A 19,108-nucleotide genomic window follows, 5' to 3' on the forward strand; every position below is an offset into this window, starting at 1 on the left:
CTTCATCACCTGTTTTTCAAGTTGAGTTTTTTCAATTCGGTCATAATATAGCCGCCTCTTCTGATACTCATAATGTGAATGGCATTCCTTTCTGAAAAAGAATTGTGTATACAACTTTTTTTAAGTTGTTGAAGCCTGAAAAAGTATAGAATTCCAGGTGGTATGTCAACTCACCTCTGGATATGGGTAGTAGTCTAGTAGTAAGACTCCTCATCGTTTGGAAATCGTTAATAAGAGACAAAAAAAAACACTAAGAGAATTATTCAAACTTTCTGAATGGGACATATTGATATGATACATACTAGTAGTTCTATGAACAGTAGACCTCACGCAATATTCTCATCCACAAGTATCTGATTGAAACTACAGACCTTATGGAAATACAGCAATAGACTGCCTTCTCCACACATCTGTGTAATCACTTGTCAGCTGATTTATGATGAATAATTCTATAGTCTGATTTTTACTTTCCTTGCCCTATTACCATAGGTAAGGAAAGTATTGCTTTCCGAAAAAAATTAAGGTACCCCAATTTCCAAATTTCTATACGTTTCAAGGTCCCCTGAGTCCAAAAAACTAGTTTTTCGGTATTGGTCTGTATGTGTGTGTGTGTGTGTGTGTGTGTGTGTGTGTGTGTGTGTGTGTGTGTGTGTGTGTATAGGTGCGTACAGATTTAGGCGCCGCGAACATGAGCAATTAACTTTCAATCAGCTGATGCCAAGCTTTTTATATCTGTATCTTACCGGTTCTGTAAAAATACAGATATAGTCAGCTGATTAAAAGTGAATTGCTCATGTCCGCGGTGCGTATATCTGTACGCACCTTATGAGTGTATGTGCGTCTGTGTACACGATATCTCATCTCCCAATCAACGGAATGACTTGAAATTTGGAACTTAAGGTCCTTTCACTATAAGGATCCGACACGAACAATTTAGATCAAATGCAATTCAATATGGCGGCTAAAATGGCGAAAATGTTGTCAAAAACAGGGGTTTTCGCGATTTTCTCAAAAACGGCTCCAACGATTTTGATCAAATTCATACCTGAAATAGTCATTGATAAGCTCTATCAACTGCAACAAGTCCCATATCTGTAAAAATTTCAGGAGCTCCGCCCCATCTATGCAAAGTTTGATTTTAGATTCTCAATTATCAGCCTTCATATACAATATGAACAAAAAATTTCAAGTGGAAACGATTGAGCATGAAAATCTCTGCAATTAATGTTCAGTAACATTTTCACCTAAAATTGAAAATAAGCTTGAAATTCGAGAAAATGTTATTATTAAATTGCAAACTGTTGGTTCTATTAAATCATTCACTACGAAGAGATAGCAGACCTCGTGTGTCTCCAGCGTTATTGTCCTATCACCAGCTGTCTCATATCTTTGAATAGTAGACTTGAGATGCGCGAGAACACTAGCGTCAGTTGATAAATTTTCATAACGGCAAGGAAAGTTGTGTGAGTGCGCCACACCAGATTTTTACTCTAATATTGGCGTATGAAGGAGGCTCCTTTTCCCTTTTATATTATCCTTGAAATGCAAAATTTCCAAAAACCTTGTATATACGTCGACGCGCAATTAAAAAAAAACATACCTGTCAAATTTCATGAAAATCTATTACCGCGTTTCGTCGTGAATGCGCAACATATAAACATTCAAACATTTAAACATTAAGAGAAATGCCAAACCGTCGACTTGAATCTTAGACCTCACTTCGCTCGGTCAATTACTAAGTTCCCTCCTCTATAACTTAGGGGTGATGGGTTCTAAATACTCATATTGTTGCCTTATCTGATTTTTGACTGCTCTCTTCTATGAAAAGCATCAAATAGGAACTTGTATATTGTAATATGGTTACTGCTGTTAATGATTCAAGTCAGAATTTGTGATGTACTCGTTTGGAGATGGGCTAGATCAAGTGAAGATTGTCAACTTCATTCCTCTTCAGTATTTGAGGTCATCTAAGACTATGACTTGATGTGTTCCAGTGTTTGAATTGATTTCAATCTTTTTTTAACAGGTTATAGTTTGAAAGATATTGAATATGTGGGCTGATACAGTATTGATACTCTTCATTTCCATATGCACAGCATTGCTGGGTGAAGGTATGTATGATTCATGTTTCAAGTTATCCAAAGATACTTCATCTTGCTTCTAGTGCTTCGTCAAAAGGAGTTGTTAAAAATGAGCCTTGTATACGAGTTCATCAACTAATTCAGTCGAATGAAATACGTGATTTATAATCCCATGTGTATTTGATTGAAAATGATGATTATGGATCATGAATAAATGGAATTAACACCAATGATGCTGATATTTTCAAAGCCAGTAATATATCAGAAACTCGGAGTACAAGGCTTGGTTGCACAAAAGCATGTTACATTTCACAAAACATGTAAAGCACAGAATCATAATAATTAATTAACATGAGAATCAATCAGAGGAGACTTCTCTTCTACGAGGCCTTCTCTGATTGGGATTCGAGCCATTTATTCATGATGAAAATGTTACATGCTTTTGTACAACCTGGCCCAAGTTTGCGAAAAATCACTACCTACATTGAATAGAATCCAAACTTATCCAACTTCAAATAATATTGATCGTATCCAAATTCACCTAACTTTTATATTAATTTTAAATCAGTAAAAAATAGAATTTCAAGTACACATTAATTACAATTGTTTTAATTGTATTGTAGGTCTAACTTGGTTAATGGTTTACCGTACAGAAAAGTATCAGAAGCTGAAATCGGAAGTAGAACGTCAGAGTAAGCGATGTAAGTAAAATTTGTTATTACAGAATCGTTTGTTTAGATCCTGGTTCTTAATTATTCGCTATTGAGAAATACATTTCTAGTAGGCCTAAATGGCAAGAAAATAAATGTTTATTCCGTATGTACCCAGTTATGAACAATCAACAGATTTTCACCTCTGTGAATCCAGTAACTCAATCATCATTATAGAAAGTTATGCAAATAGTGATTGAGTTAGTAGGTATGTTTCATAAGTAGATTACAAGCTTTATTAGCTCAGAAATATTAGTTTAATATTAGTTTATTACTTTAAGTTCAGAAATATTCTAAAAATGTATAATATGTCATTTAAGGTCGATTTTCCGAATTATCATTCCTCATATCGATGAGGAGTCTGAAATATGCTGTCCCTCAAGGCTCAATATTGGGTCCTTTATTGTTCCTGTGCTACATCAAAGGGTTGCCTGGGTTGGTCCAGGGGAAAGCTGCTGTTTGTCTTTGTGCTGATGATGCAAACATCATCTTCTCGGATGAATCCATTGAAGAGATTGAAGCAGCATCCGCTGTTGGCTTGTCTTCCATTAATAAATTTCTAAATAATGGGAATCTTCTTTTAAACGCTAGCAAGTCCATTGTAGTTCCTTATTCAACAAGGCAAAGAATTAATCATTGGTCCCCAAATGTTGAAATAAATGGCGAAACCTTAGAACTAGTGGATGGCACAAAATTCTTAGGCCTTGATATTGATAGCAGCTTATCATGGGATAAACATGTTTCTCAGGTTGTAAAGAAGATATCCCCCGGCCTTTTTGCTTTGCGGCAATTGACAGATATCTGCAGTATACAGACAATGAAATCCCTGTTACAACAAAAAAGAGCTCTCAGAATAATAATGAAGTTAAAAAGATTAGACTCAGTAAACCCCGTTTTTCCACAGTTTGGAATCTTAACAATCTATGGGCAATATATTTTTGACGAAGTCATGTACTTTAAAAAATACTCGTCAACAGGATCAAGAAACGAAACACATGGCTACAACACCAGATTTGGAAGGATCGAGGAGAGGCATAGATTGGATTTCTTTAAGAAAAAACACTTTTTATGGGGAGAAAATTTTACAATATACTTCCTAGAGAGTTGAAAGAAATAGAGGAGGTTGAATACCTACAAAAAAAATTAAAGGAATATTTGGTGGGACTATCCCTATACTCTTTGCAGGAGTATGTCAATTTGACTGTAAGAATTTAGAATCTTGTTTTTTATCAGAATTTTTGACTTCTGTATGTGTAAAGGATAATTTTGTGACGATATTAAAAATTCTTGTTGTAATTTGACACTGTTCAGATGTATTTTGTGCATTTTGATGAATAAAGAAATTTTCAATTCAATTATACTCAAATAGATTATTAATGTGTTTGATGTTTAATTGGAATATAAACTTATTTGAACTTTGAAGCTGCGTTTCCACCAAAGTTGTTAACAAAATTGTTTTTTCCTGTCCTTATAAATTCTATTGGATTGAAGATAACTTGACAAACACAGGATGTGCTCCTCCATGGTAGAATTTATAAGGACTGAAAAACATTTTGTTGGCAGCTTTGGTGGAAACGCATCTTTAGAACACCGTCCTTGCTTACAGCTAATCCAAGATACACTAATCTTCCTTCATAACTTGTTTGTTTTTTATGAATCACTCACGTTATCAATCTTAGTATTTGTGTTTATAAACCTAGATTTGAAATGTTTTATAAATTTAAATATGACCAGTTTTAGGCATTAGCCTGTTGTATAATTTCAAAAGTTTATAATTTATTGTATAATATGGGACAAATAAATATATCAATTTTTCGTTTGGTTATTTTTCAAATAACACACTTTCACGATGTATTTAACGTTGGCAGTGGAAAAAAGAAAAGAGGCTCATGGAGATTCATTGGATAAGCAGCACAAGAAGAAGATTGAAAGAGAGGAAGAAAAGCTGAAAAACAACAACAGAGATCTATCTCTGGTGAAAATGAAATCCATGTTTGCCATCGGATTCGCGTTTACAGCATTACTCAGTATGTTCAACAGCATGTAAGTCAATCAATCAATAATTTACCTATTTTTCCAAAACATACATGTCAAAAACTAAAAGCTAAAGAGAAATAGTGACAGTTTAGAATTCATTTTGTACAGTAAACTCGTTTATACTGTAGCATGCTAAATCTATCAAAATTTGATATGCTCTCAACAATTCCTTGAATTTTGATCTATCAGGTTCATGTCTTATGCAACCTGGGAGACAACCAATAAATTTTATTCCCATGTACGTTGGACTTGGTTTATATTTTTCCTTATTGTGTTTCTTTATTGTATTTTTTTTATTTCTTGTGTTGTAATTATGTATATCTACTTGCCGTGGGAATCTAGATTCGTTAGTTTTTATATATAATATTGTCCTATAAATGTACAGGCTGTACACTGTCATGAACTTACTGAAAAGTGGCTTGCATGATTGCTCTCTATTAAGATTCAGAATTATTCTTATTGCTTCTTTTGTAATAGGAGTATTTTATTTAAGTTTGAGAAGCTTGTTCCTCCATATATTTCAATTCCATATGAAATGTGGGAATGGATCATTGCAAAGTACACTGCTTTCAACGTTTCCAAGTTGGAAATTTTTGCTAGTCGTCTCAGCGCGAAAATTCCTAAGCTTAATTTTTTACATATTTTTTGAATGTGAACGGACCAACTAAGTGTGTTTTCAAGATATAGACCTAAAAATTTAATTTCCCTCTTATTATTTCCCGAATCAAGTTGTTTTACCTCTGAATTTCTACAAGTAAAATAGAGGAACCCTGTTTTGTTGTCATCAAGTAGCAGATGTCTATGATTCAGGTACTTTTTAGTTAATGATGTAGAATTGTTACATTTAATTTCTGTTGTGTTCCAGTCCTTATCAGCAATGCACAGACTTATATCGTCAGCGTACAAGCATAATTTACTTTTCAACAAAATCGCACATATATTTAGGCAACCCCCCTAATTAGCACAGAAACAAAAATGAACCTAACACCGATCCTTGTGGTACAGAATAGTTATTATATTTTAAGTTTGATCCAATATTGTACTGATTTTTATTGCTTGTATACTTTATATTTACATACTGTTGCCGTCCTTCTAGATGACTTGATCCAGCTAAGCTCTTTACTTTTAATTCCGTAATTTTGAAGTTTATTTAATAATAATTTATTATTCACACTGTCAAGTGATGGCTGCTTTGATCAAATATGCATTAAAGTTGATATTCCAAATCACTAGGATAAATTCAATATATAAATTTATAGGTTGAATCATATTTGTTGTTCATGTTATTCTGTACACAAGAAAACAAATACAAAAGCTCAACACGAATGATCGATAGTCAATTTCTTTTACAGATGAGACTTATCAATGCATTTCGCCAATAACATTGATTGTTTTTATTAGAGGACAATTATTATTTATGTCGCTTCTAATAAACAAATCATTCTATTATAAAAATATTCGAGTGACTGATACAGTGACTGGCGATCACGGTTGATTGATCTATATTTTGTATTAAATTAGTTGCGACTTGGCCCTCCAAGTATTGGAAAAAATAACTTTGTTGCCAATTTGTGTAAAATTGCGCCTCCCTTAAATGTGTAATTTAACCACAGAATTGTATGTAGAATATTATCTCCGAAATACAAAATAACAAAAATATGTATTTCTTTTGGATATCACTTCCCTCAGAATTATGGGATGTTGTAATAAATTGTAAGAATGTTATATTAACATAACAGGGTTATTTCTATTATAGAATTTCTCCTCTCTATTAGTGTCTGGATCATTTTCATCCGACCTATAGTTATTTTATTTTTAATTTATGATTATGTTCGTTCAATGATTATTATTTTCCAATTGTCAAGAGTAGTCGGAAGATCCTATTTTGGTATCTAAGGAATTTCAAAGTTGGGAGAGCGGCTGCATCTACTCCATTATGTATTAAATTGTATGCTGAAGGCTGGCAATTTACAAGATATTCAACTCAAATATCCCAACTGCAAAGCGGGTGATTGCTATGCGAAAGGCAGTCATGCAACACTGCTTGGATTATCCGAGACAGGGTTGCCGTTCATAATGATGTGGCTCGCAGTCGCTGAATTTTTCAAGCGTTCTGTCTCATGGTTTTGTTGGTCCCAACGTTTGATAGCATATTGTTGGCACACCAATAATTTGTTCTCCTTGACTTTGAGGCTCCTTAGAGGCCAGAAGACGTTCTTCCGACTACTTTTGACAGTTGGAAAAAAATTTCAATTATTTCTGAGAAACTTTCTTGCTTTTACCACCCACTTATCTTTTTGAGCCAAAAACGTTTCCAGCAAATCGAAAATCTCATGTTTGAAATGTCTCGACATTAATAAAATATTATTAAAAAATAACTTTAAATTTTATAAAAATTATTTAGAAATCAATAGAAAGGAGACATTCTCCCCGTTACTTTGATATGCAATTCTCACTTATTTCGACATACCATAATTGAATTTCCTTATAATCCTTCAACCATGGAAATTGTTTATCACTACAGTAATATCAGGGATGACAGTAATATCGGGGATGATAAACATTGCGTTTTACACAATTTGGCAACTCTGTTATTTTTTCGGATGGAGGGCCAAGTCTCAATTCATTTTATACAGACTATAATTCAAATTATTATATTTCATTCATTATTTTTCAGATTTGACGGTCGTATAGTTGCTCGTTTACCATTTGTTCCAATCTCCTGGCTTCAAGGCCTTTCACATCGTAATCTTCCTGGTGATGACTATACAGAATGCTCATTCATCTTTTTGTACATTCTTTGTACAATGTCTATTAGACAGGTAAGTTATATTTCCAATGTGGACTGTGAAAATGTCATACAATAAGAAGTTGATGAAGACTTTGAAAATGATCTCCATAAAAAATATTTTTGTGACTATACTCACAATATTGAGGTTAGTTTTCACTGTAAAAGTTTATATTGAATTGAATCAGCTAGTGGCACAAATTCAAAGACATTATATTAATGAACAAGAATTCATATGGATGTAATCCAGTTTGAAATAAAAAGTAATTTAAACTTGCTTTGTACAAACGGCACTACGTAGAACTCAATTTCTTGGATTAGTTCGGTGCGGTTTATGGATTATTTATGGATGGTTTTTATCTATAGTTTCATATTTGCCATGAAATATTATGGATTGGTGATGCCGTAGATTACCTTTGTAATAGATCAAGATTATACACGATGAATAGGGTAGACTGGGGTAAACTGAACGAACAATCAATTGACTTCACTACTACCTGGTGGTGAATTATACACAGATTATGCATCATTATACTACAAAGGTGACATTCAGTTGTATCAATCTGTGAGTCTACTGTTGCACATTGTTTGGATGTTAAATTCAGAAACGTATTTTTTGCTAAAAGAATAAATTTTGAAGAGCCACAAACCTAGTGTAAAATGGATATTAATGTTCCAAGAATATTTCTGGTTATTTCCTATTGTTCTTCGTACTTCTTTTAGCACTATTTCCACTAATAGCATTTTTGGTTTACCTTACTACAAGTTTGTTCACTCATTCCATTTTTGGAGAAACAATAAATAAAATAGGGTCAACTAAACACTAACTTTGGGGTTAGCTGGCCATGTCCAGTTAACCCCTTCGAATATTATAGATGAGTGCCTGAAGAGAATGGGAAATGTTTTTATTACAAAATTAAATGTTGAAGTAATTAAATGAAAAATTCAAATAATAAATTATAGTTTACTGTCTACAATAACTGCTTCCATAAATAATTATTATAAAATTAAAGGTGAAACTGAATGAATGTATTACTATGATATTATTATATATTTATTACATATATATTATTACGTATGAACACGTAAGAGTCGAAAAGTTGAAATGAACATTCAGTCCAGAATTGTCTTTTTCATCTAATTTTCACTAAAGTCTAGAATACTATTATTATTAGTTATTGATTAATAGCTTTTGATGATATTGTCAATTTTATCATTTATTAATAATAGTATAACTTTTAATGATAAAAGTAAAAAGTAATTGCTTGGTAACCAACCATAATATTGATGTGTGCAATTTTATAATTCCAGAACATCCAGAAGATTTTGGGTTTCGCGCCATCACGTACCGCAAGTAAACAAGGTGGTGGAATATTTGGACCTCCGCCTCAGCAATTCAAATGATTGCATTCGAAAATGCATTTTGTGTGAGCATCATTTCACAGAACCCCCCCCCCCCACAAATGTTTGTTTGTACTGCAGTCATATCAGCTGTGTATTGACAGCTTCCTGTATTTATTGTTTGTGTTAATGTGAGTTGACGAGGGATATTACAATAAGATTGAAAACTTACTCATTCCTGTTATTTTCAATTATTCCAAACACCATTATTTCTTATTATTACAAATCTCAAATTACTTCCCAAAGCCACTGTTTTATTTTTTGGACATAATGGGCCAAGCGAATAAAAACGAATGGGACAAGTAGATATTTATTTATTGGATAGAGTAAACAATACAGTAGTCGAAAAAGAAAAACAGGCTATTGCCCAAAACTTCTCTCAATTTCCTAATTTTGTCTTAAATTGTCCAAATAATTACACCAGAGTGTAATTATATTGAGTGCAACAGGCTATTGTCCAAAACTTCTTCAATTTCCTAATTTTGTTAAATTGTCCAAATAATTACACCAAAGTAAAAATTCTGGTGTGGCGCACTCACACAACTTTCCTTACCGTTATGAAAAATGATCAACTGGCGCTAGAGTTCACGCGCATCTCAAGTCTACTATTCAAAGATCCAAGCCAGCTGGTGACAGGAAAATAACGCTGCAGACACACGAAGTCTGCTATATCTTCATTGTGAATGATTTAATAGAATCAACAGTTGTTGCCATCTTCTAGGAGTAACACTAGATAGTAGATTGGACTGGTCAGTACACACTCAAAAAATATGCTCCAGGGTTAACTCGGCTATTTTCTCTCTGCGAGTGCTCAAAAACACATTGAGCTTCAAAGCCCTAATGGTGGTATATTACGGTTATCTTTTTCCTTTCCTCAAGTATGGCATAACCCTTTGGGGAAGATCAAAATTCTTCATCCAAGTATTTAGATCTCAGAAAAAAGCATTGAGAGTTATTTTTGGTAAGCCCCCCCAATATCCCTGTCGAGAACTATTCCTGAGTAGCAGGATACTTACACTGCCGTCACTGTATATCTTGGAGATCTGTTCATACACACACACACACACACACATACAGACCAATTCCCAAAAAACACTTTTTTTGGACTCAGGGGACCTTGAAACAAATAGAAATTTGGAAATTGGGGTACCTTAATTTTTTCGGATTTTTTTTTACACAAGTGCACTGGAATTATCGATTGTAAAACAATGATTCAAAGTCACTCAACAAAATTACAGGTAATTGTAGGTACCGTAAATGATCTTTATAATAATTATGTTGTTGATCGTTTCACTACTATTGCCATAGAAATCATATGTCAGTGCACTCGTTGAAGAGTGTTGGTGATTTGACCATGACTGATCAAAAATCATTACCTATGGTAATAGGGCAAGGAAAGTAAAAAAAGGCAACACTCTATTTTTGCTTATAATTGCATTAAAAATACCGGGTGTTTCAAAATGAATGACGAGGTTTCAACATGATGTAGTAAATATTATAACAAGTTGAAACCCCGTCATTCACTATTTCCTCTTCTTCTCTTCACATTTTTTTATTTTACTTATTTCTCAGAGTAGAGGCCGGGACACACCTGTCATGCAGGCGGATGACAATGGACTTGAATGCAGCAAGCCTCACCTGATCTACCACCACCCCTCTCCTATACACACATCATACATGAGTCGGATCAGAACGCTTCAAGACAGGTGTACCCCAACCTCAAAACTGTTTCAAAGGCCTGGTTTCTGGGACACTCAAGAAATCTATGGTCCGGTTTTCTAGGACTCTTATGAAATCTAATGAAACATAAAATCTATTGTCTATTAGATTTTAAGTGTCCTAGAAAACGGGCCTGAACGAACAAAATTACTTGGCAATTCAATGAATCTGTAATCAATGAAATAAAGTGAATGCTTGAATAAATCTATATAATAAGAGAGAGTAGGGTTGTGTTTGTTCGTTTGTTCGCATCAAAACATGTCAACTTGTGGATTGCATACCGGAAAACGGAAATGATTTAAATCTCCAAATTTTGAACATAGATTCTAAAAATATCAATGTCGTGCACCTGGAAGCCCAAATTTCAATTTTCCTTCATCTATGCTACCGTACATGAAGTTCCATAGCCCAAAGTGTGTTTTTTTATGAGGAGGTTATAATGCTGTTACAAGACTTATATTTTCGAACAGCAGTGTTGCGCACCGGTTAAACGCTAGCTTACGGAGCGATGGTTCCTGGGTTCGAATCCCGATGCTTCCCAATTTTTTTGTTCTTGATTTTTTCCCTCGAAACTTATTATCAATTATTTTTTGAAGGAATTTGTTTTCATTACAATTGAACTTAGATTTTATCAAATAATTATTTTTAATGTAAAATTTTGCCACCAGTACAAATGAAATGGACATAGTCTTCATGCTGTAAGCCTATCATTGGCCTTCGTTTGTAGCATTCGTGATGTAGGAAAATTATGTTTGACACATCATCACGTCTGAACTACTGGACTGATTGATTTGAAAATTTGCATAAATATTCTTCATTAACCGAGGATGGTTATAGGCCTATTTTCAATTTTTTTATTAGCGGTACGTCAAGTTTTCATTTTTAATTGAGACGCCGAGTAGTAAACATCGTTGTTTAGAGCTGCGGAACTTAATAACAATTGTGTTGTGATTATTGCAAAAGTGAGTTATAGCTGATAGACTAGTCTATCCATCCGTTACGTTACGTATGAGATCACCGGTCAGGGCGCCATATGGATTAATTCCGGAATTCGAGGAAGTGGGAGAAGAGCAGGAGCAATCATCATCTTCAGGACAGGTCCAGGAGTCGCCTACAATGGAGCAACCAGCAGAGCAATCTACATCAAAGGTAATCAGTAATGAATTTTTAAAGGATTATGAACTTTTAAAGCAGATAAAGCACGAACTTAATCTATGGGCGGAAGCGGAATATGAAAAAAGAAAAGTTCTGAGAGCTGATTTCGACAGATTTATTTCAATAACTAATAAATTGTCGGAAACAATTGTCAAATTAGAAACAAGGTCAGTGACAATTTCACAGCTAGCGGCAGGGCTCGGAAACACCAATAAGGGTATTCAGGAGTCCCTTAAAAATATAAATAAGGCGGTAGACACTATTAAACAAAGTGAAAGTAGGCCTACTTTGAGCTATGCTGATATGGTGCAGTTGCCAGGAAAATCGAAGGACAATAAAGTTGCAGGGAACAATGTTAGGAAACTACAACCACAGGAGCATATAGTTATGTTGCAGCCAGTCAAACCAGTCCTGAACGAAGTGGAAAACAGTAGAATTATTAAAAATGTATTGCGGGAGAATATCAAAAACAAAGACGATATTAGAGTTAAAAAGACCGTGAATGTTAGAGGAGGTGGCCTCATGATTTTTCTGAATTCGGAAGAGGACAAGAAGAAAATAATTGAAAATGAGGCGTTGAAGACTGGAAATATGAAAAATTTGAAAATAGTTGAACCTCAGAATAGGAAGCCAAGTTTAATAATTTACGATGTCCCTAGTGATTTAAGCAAAGAGGAACTAGCCGAGAGTATTTTCAACAATTCAACAAAAGCTTTGCTAGCTCTGAACTAGGAAAAGAAGCATTTTTAAACGGATGTATGCCTCTCTACAAGGTTGGACCAAAGAACAAGGAAGTAGTTCATTGGATCATTGAATGTGAGCCCGAGATAAGAAGAATTCTAATAAATAGGAAACGAGTCTTTGTCGACATGACTTCTTGCAGGTTAAATGACTTTATTGCGGTTCAACGGTGCTTCAAGTGCCAGTGCTTTGGTCACGTTTCAAAGAATTGCAAAAAAGAAAGTGAAGTCTGCGGTCACTGTGCTGAAGATCATAGCACTAAAGATTGTCCAAATACCGCCAAGGAAGCAATATGTAGCAATTGTAAGAAGAACAAAAAGCCATCAAATCATAAAGTTCACGATCCACAATGTCCTAGCCACCGGAAATCATTGCAGCAATTGATTGAAAAGACTAATTATGGGATTGTTTAAAAATATGTATTGTTCTCAAAAAATAATAAATCAGGCTGGAAATATTGTGATGGATATTGATGAAATTTTAGGTAATTTGAATGATACATATAGAGTTCAACAAAGATCAAAAAGTAGGACATCACTTGTATTTAATTTTGGAGGTCAGCGTAAAAAAAGAAAAAGTAAATATTTCCAAGGGCATTGCTACCGCAGTAAATAGGAAATGTATGAGCATTGATTACTTCAATAGTCTAACTACTATATTTTCACAAACAAAGCAAATTGATGCGTCGGTCAAATTCGACGAGACATTGAAAATACTCAATTTGTTTTTATTGACAGATAATAGTAACTTGCTTTCCAATCTAGAAATATTACTATCTATGATCGATGAATGGGCTTCAGATAAACAAGCTCTGACAGTTGGAATTGATTTTTTTGGAACCATGGCTGATGTATCTTGTATTGATCTCTTAAGTACTGTCTTGGCAACAAAACATATTAAATATGTGTTTTACTACAAGGGTATAAATAATCTTACATTTTTAAATATTCCAGAAGAGAAAAACAATGAGAAAGCATGTCCAACGGGATACTTACCTGAAAAACCACCCAAACATGAATTTATAAATAGTATGCTGGAGCTCAGAAATCTTCTGAGTCAACATGATCAGATAAATTCTTTTATTTACTATGAAATTCTGACTAACATTACAAAAAAAAACTTATTGAGCTCTTATTCGTACCTAATAGAGATAAAGCGTAAAGATATGAATATTTATGATAATAATCTTAGAACATTTCTATGGCCAACTGGAAAAAGTTATAGAATGGGCTTCTGCTTGGATAACGAAGGAACCTACGTGGAATTCAACGAGAGTAATAAAAGATTCTTAACAAAAGAAAAGTACATTCTTGTTAGTAGAGATACACAACTCATGTTAAACGGTGAACTGTATCAGAAAATATCATCAGTTGACATTTCTGCTTCAAGTCTTCCTAATATTACGTGGATAGATGGTGTGCCAGGGTGTGGAAAGACGTTTGAAATACTGAACCAGCATAAACCAGGAATAGATTTAGTTCTAAGTCAAACAAGAGCAGGAATCAAAGACATCAGAGAGGCTGTCATTCATAAATACGGTAAGGATTAGGCTACTGTAGAAAGATAATCAGATCAGATTACATCTTTCATTATAAATGGAGTGGGCAAGAAATATCATCGTGTCTATAGATGAGGCTGTACTGATGCATGCTGGCTACATTGGTTTCATTGCGAAATTATCAGGATGCTCCGAAGTTTTCCTACTTGGTGATTCTAAACAGATTCCTTACATCGAAAGAAAAGGACTGAAAGTTAGATGGTCTCATCCTTCAGTTTTTTGTGAGCCCACACGGAAAGTGACATTAACTAGAAGATGTCCGATCGATGTATGCTGCGCACTATCCAAATTCTATGGTAAAATTGAAACAACTAGTGGAACTCTTCGCTCAATTAGGAAGACTAACTTTAACGGCGGTCTTTCACAGCTTGATCCAGAAACACTCGTATTAACATACACGCAGAATGAGAAAAAAATTATTCAAGAGTAACTAGGTGACAGGATTGATAAAACAATAAAAATTCACACGATACACGAAGCACAAGGTCTTACTTAAAGAAATGTTATTCTAGTGAGGACAAATTCAAAGGATCTAGAGATCTATAACAGTGAAAGTCATGTGATTGTAGCACTCAGTAGGCACACTCATAGTTTCAACTATCTAACAGCAGCGGAGAATGATATCATATCATTGCTTATAAATAACACATTAAGCTTTGATGATAAATATATAATGAGATGGCAGAGGAAAATAGAGGAGAACAAGCATGGAGGGGTGCGTCTGAATAAGCATGACGATGAGTAATAATAACGTGCTGGATGTGGCAAATGAACTTGATTCCGTGGATGAGATAGAGGACAGTGTGATTGAGGATAAACAACAACTCCACGCTGCTCTTCAACACTCTAATATAACTGTATTTACTCTCAATATCAGAAGTATTAGGAAGAACTTTGATGACCTGATGATTCAACTACAGTATATGTCCTATGATTTCGATATAATAATACTAACAGAATGCTGGATCAAAAGAGATTATACACAGAAGCAACTGAAGGACTACAATATGTTTCACTCTTTGAATAATCGTACTCAAAATGATGGAGTAATTGTATATGTAAAGGAAAATCTCAACGTACAATCGGTAGAACTAAATATCAGACGGGCCAACGTTCTTCATCTACAACTTCAAACATCAAAGGAGAGATATAATATATTAGCAGTGTACAGATCACCTTCCTACGCCAGCATAACAGAGTTTTAGAGGACTTTGAAACAGTGCTTGGTAGACTGAGAGGTCAACTTATTATTTGCGCAGGAGACTTCAACATTAATACGCTACAGCCACATCACCATTACCAACTTGATGACTATTACGACTTATTGAATGAACACGGTTTGAAGAACTGCATTAAAACGGCTACCAGGGTAACAGCGGGAACGTCTTCTTGTTTGGATCATATGTTGACCAACTGTAAAAGTAAAATCCATCCAATCGTATATCACTCGAGTATCACAGACCACTTCATTACAATTCTTGGACTGGAAAAACATCAGTTAGACAGAACAAATGGGGATGAACAGAGCTCAACTAACTGTCAACTCTCAACTAACTGTAAATCTGTCAACTTGAACGGCTTGAGGAGAGGACTGCGAGTGGAACAATGGACGGATGTTTTTGAGTCAAATAACACAGACTCAGCTTACGAAAAATTCCTAGAAATTCTACAAAAACATATGGAGAGCAATACACATCATTAAAGACAAAAGAAGAGGATCAAGAGCATAAAACCATGGATAACACGAGGACTTATCTCAGCTATAACAACAAGGGATTCTCTAAATAGAAGAAGGAAGCTGGACCCAGAGAACGGAGAACTCGCTAACTACTACCGAAGATACAGAAATACACTGACGTCACTCATCCAAACTACAAAAGAAAATTATTTCAAGATGCAACTGAATGAAGCGAACAATGATGTAAGGAAGACATGGAAAATAATCAAGGATGCTACAGATTCAAATCAGAAAAAGGATATACAACTGAATGCTTTGAAAATTAATGGTGACATAGTCACACTGAAAGATAATCCTAGAGAACTATTGAGTCATGTAAATAATTTCTTTGTTAATATTGGAGAGAGTATGACTAACAAAATATCTGAGAGTCTGAATAAAAATATTAACCAAATTATAGCAGATAATGTACCAGAATTGCATGTACCAAATAATATGTTTCTTTTCCCCATAGATGAGAAGGAAATAATAAACACAATTGATTCTTTACACAGCAATAGTGCACCAGGCCTAGATGGATTAGATAACAGGACCTTGAAAGGAATAAAAGATTTAATTTCTAAACCTTTAACTCATATTTTCAATCTGAGCTTGTTATATGGTACTTTTCCAAGAGCAATGAAGCAAATCTGTGTCAGACCTATACATAAAGCAGGCGATAAACTAATTATTAGTAATTATAGACCTATTTCACTGATTAGCAATGTAGCAAAAATTTTAGAAAAACTAGTTAAATCAAGATTAATAAGCTTTTTATAAATTAATAATATTCTTTCTCCTAACCAATTTGGCTTCCGCAAAGGTATAAGTACAGAATTAGCTGAACTAGAATTATCAAAATTTGTAACTAGCAATTTAGAGGAAAAGAATAAATGTCTAGCAGTATTTTTAGATTTAGCAAAGGCCTTCGACTCTGTTTCCCATGACTTATTAATAAAAAAGCTTGAGGCTATAGGTATAAGAGGAGTGCCACTTGAATGGTTCAGATCCTACCTCAGCAATCGACAGCAAAAAACAAAGGTTGAGAACCATATGAGTGCAGAGGGTTCCATGAAGTTTGGAATACCTCAAGGAACAGTTTTAGAACCAATTTTGTATTCGATCTTTGCAAATGAGTTGTGCTCCATTCAAATTCAAGGTAGAGTTATAGCCTTTGCTGACGATACAGCACTCCTTTTTCAAGGAAAAAACTGGGAAGAAGTGTTCCAAACAGCAGAGATAGAACTCACAAAAATCACTAGTTGGTTAAGAAATAACTTATTGTCATTAAATTCAGAAAAAACAAAATTTTTAGCTTTTTCTTTAACAAATAGCAAAAAACCACACATGACAACAATGAAGCTTCATAATTGTGATAGAAATAGTAACAATAATTGTAATTGCCCACTAATAGAACGCTCTGACAATATAAAGTATTTAGGAATAATAGTAGATGATTCATTGAAATGGAACAAGCACATAACATATACAACTGCCAAAATAAGGAAGCTTATATACAAATTCTATCAATTAAGGCGTATCATAGACAAAGAAATGTTAAAAACTGTATACTTAACATTAGTTGAATCTCTTTTAAGGTACGGTCTGTTAGTTTGGGGTGCAGCTAACTTCAGTTTTATAGATCCATTATTTAAAACTCAAAAACGCATTTTGAAAATAATGGTAAACAGGGAAATCCGGTTTCCAACTGTAGAATTATTTATAGAAAATAGAGTACTCAGTGTTAGGCAATTGTATATTGTTGTTATTAGGGTATATGAAAAAACAACAAAATAGGAACCATATCATAAATCATAGCCATAATACTAGAATAAGAGAACGTTACAATCAAGAAGTACCAAGAATGAATACAGCATTTGGGCAAAGATCACTAGGATATTTAGGGCCTACAATATCTAATAGAATACCATTAGAAATCAAAGGAGAGGAAAATTTCAATAGCTTCAAAAGAAAAATTAGACATTGGTTATTCAGTATTAGGATACAAAGTAGTGAGGAACTAATAGTAAGTAGGATTTAGATTTAAGTAGTATTCTTTTTAAATAAGGTAGAAAATAGTACCTCGGTTTAGTATCTTTGTATTAGGTGATGCTTAGGGTAATAGATATAGTTTTAGATTTTTTGGAATTTTTGTATTATCTGTTGTAGCATAAATTAGTATTAATTTGATGATAACCTCGACACATATATTATATAGTGAGGTATCATTTTGTAAACCTTGAATATTGTTATTATTGAAAATGTATGGAAAAAATATGTAATGTATGAATTTATGAATAAACTCCTCTGGATGTGTCGTCCAACATCCAGAGAAATTATTATTATTTTGCAGTTTTAAAATAGACCCTTGCGAAGCACGGGTTATCTACTAGTAATATCTATTTGATAGCCATTATAATCAACAGAACTTCAAAAGATTGATAAAGAAAAACAAGTAATTTTCTTCTTTATCCAATACTAGCACGTAACCCGTGCTTCGCAAGGGTTTAATTAAAAACTTGATAAACTGAATACTTGACCCACTGAAATCTTTAATAATTTGAAATAGGCCTATAACCATCCTTGGTAAATAATTAATATTCAAAATCAGTCCAGTAGTTCTGACGTGATGATGCGTCGTTCGTCAATTCCCTATCCCGTACTCCAATAGAGTACTTAATAAGCCAATTATTTGCTTTATTATATTGTAGATTATTTTTTTCCAGCTTTACTTGTGCTTGAATACTGTAGTGTTCAATATTTTGTGAATATTATAGAATTTAATTGTTATGTAATAATTATATTAGGGGTATTCACAATGCTGTTTTAACCAGCTAAAGTGCTATTTGCTAACTCTGGATTGTGAACGCCCCATCTAAAACCAACTGTTATAAGCTAACTGCAATAGTGTTCCAAGCGGATAATTTGTATAACTCAAAGTTTATAGTCTCACTTTGTTACCAAATATGACCAAAACAAATATGGCCGCCGTTTTAACAGAGTTAGCGGACTTAAACCTGCGCTATCTGCTATCTCGTCTGCTACTTTTTTTCTAACATACTACTATAGCATTGAGTTAACACAGACTTAGCAAATAGCAGGAGTTAGCGAATAGCTCGACTTAGCCAGCTAACTCCAACATTGTGAATACTCCTAGTTATACAAAATTATGTGATAATAGGTTTGCATTTTTAGCTCCAA

The 19,108-nt window shown here is 33.9% G+C and overlaps 1 protein-coding gene across 7 annotated transcripts in view; it reads left to right on the plus strand.

Annotated features, from left to right (window-relative positions):
- Window positions 1-9,188, plus strand: part of LOC111054446 (calcium load-activated calcium channel) — a 30,320-nt gene extending 21,132 nt beyond the window's left edge. For all 7 annotated transcript variants that reach the window (XM_039423740.1, XM_039423739.1, XM_039423742.1 and 4 more), the window contains exons 2-6: window positions 2,027-2,111; window positions 2,705-2,782; window positions 4,660-4,834; window positions 7,506-7,650; window positions 8,928-9,188. In XM_039423740.1, coding sequence (XP_039279674.1) covers window positions 2,051-2,111; window positions 2,705-2,782; window positions 4,660-4,834; window positions 7,506-7,650; window positions 8,928-9,020 — 552 coding nt within the window. In that variant the 5' untranslated portion in view covers window positions 2,027-2,050 and the 3' untranslated portion in view covers window positions 9,021-9,188. The remainder of the gene's footprint in view (window positions 1-2,026; window positions 2,112-2,704; window positions 2,783-4,659; window positions 4,835-7,505; window positions 7,651-8,927) is intronic.
- Window positions 9,189-19,108: the final 9,920 nt, after the last annotated feature.

The sequence above is a fragment of the Nilaparvata lugens genome, chromosome 3 (assembly GCF_014356525.2).
Source record: "Nilaparvata lugens isolate BPH chromosome 3, ASM1435652v1, whole genome shotgun sequence".
NCBI lineage: Eukaryota > Metazoa > Arthropoda > Insecta > Hemiptera > Delphacidae > Nilaparvata > Nilaparvata lugens.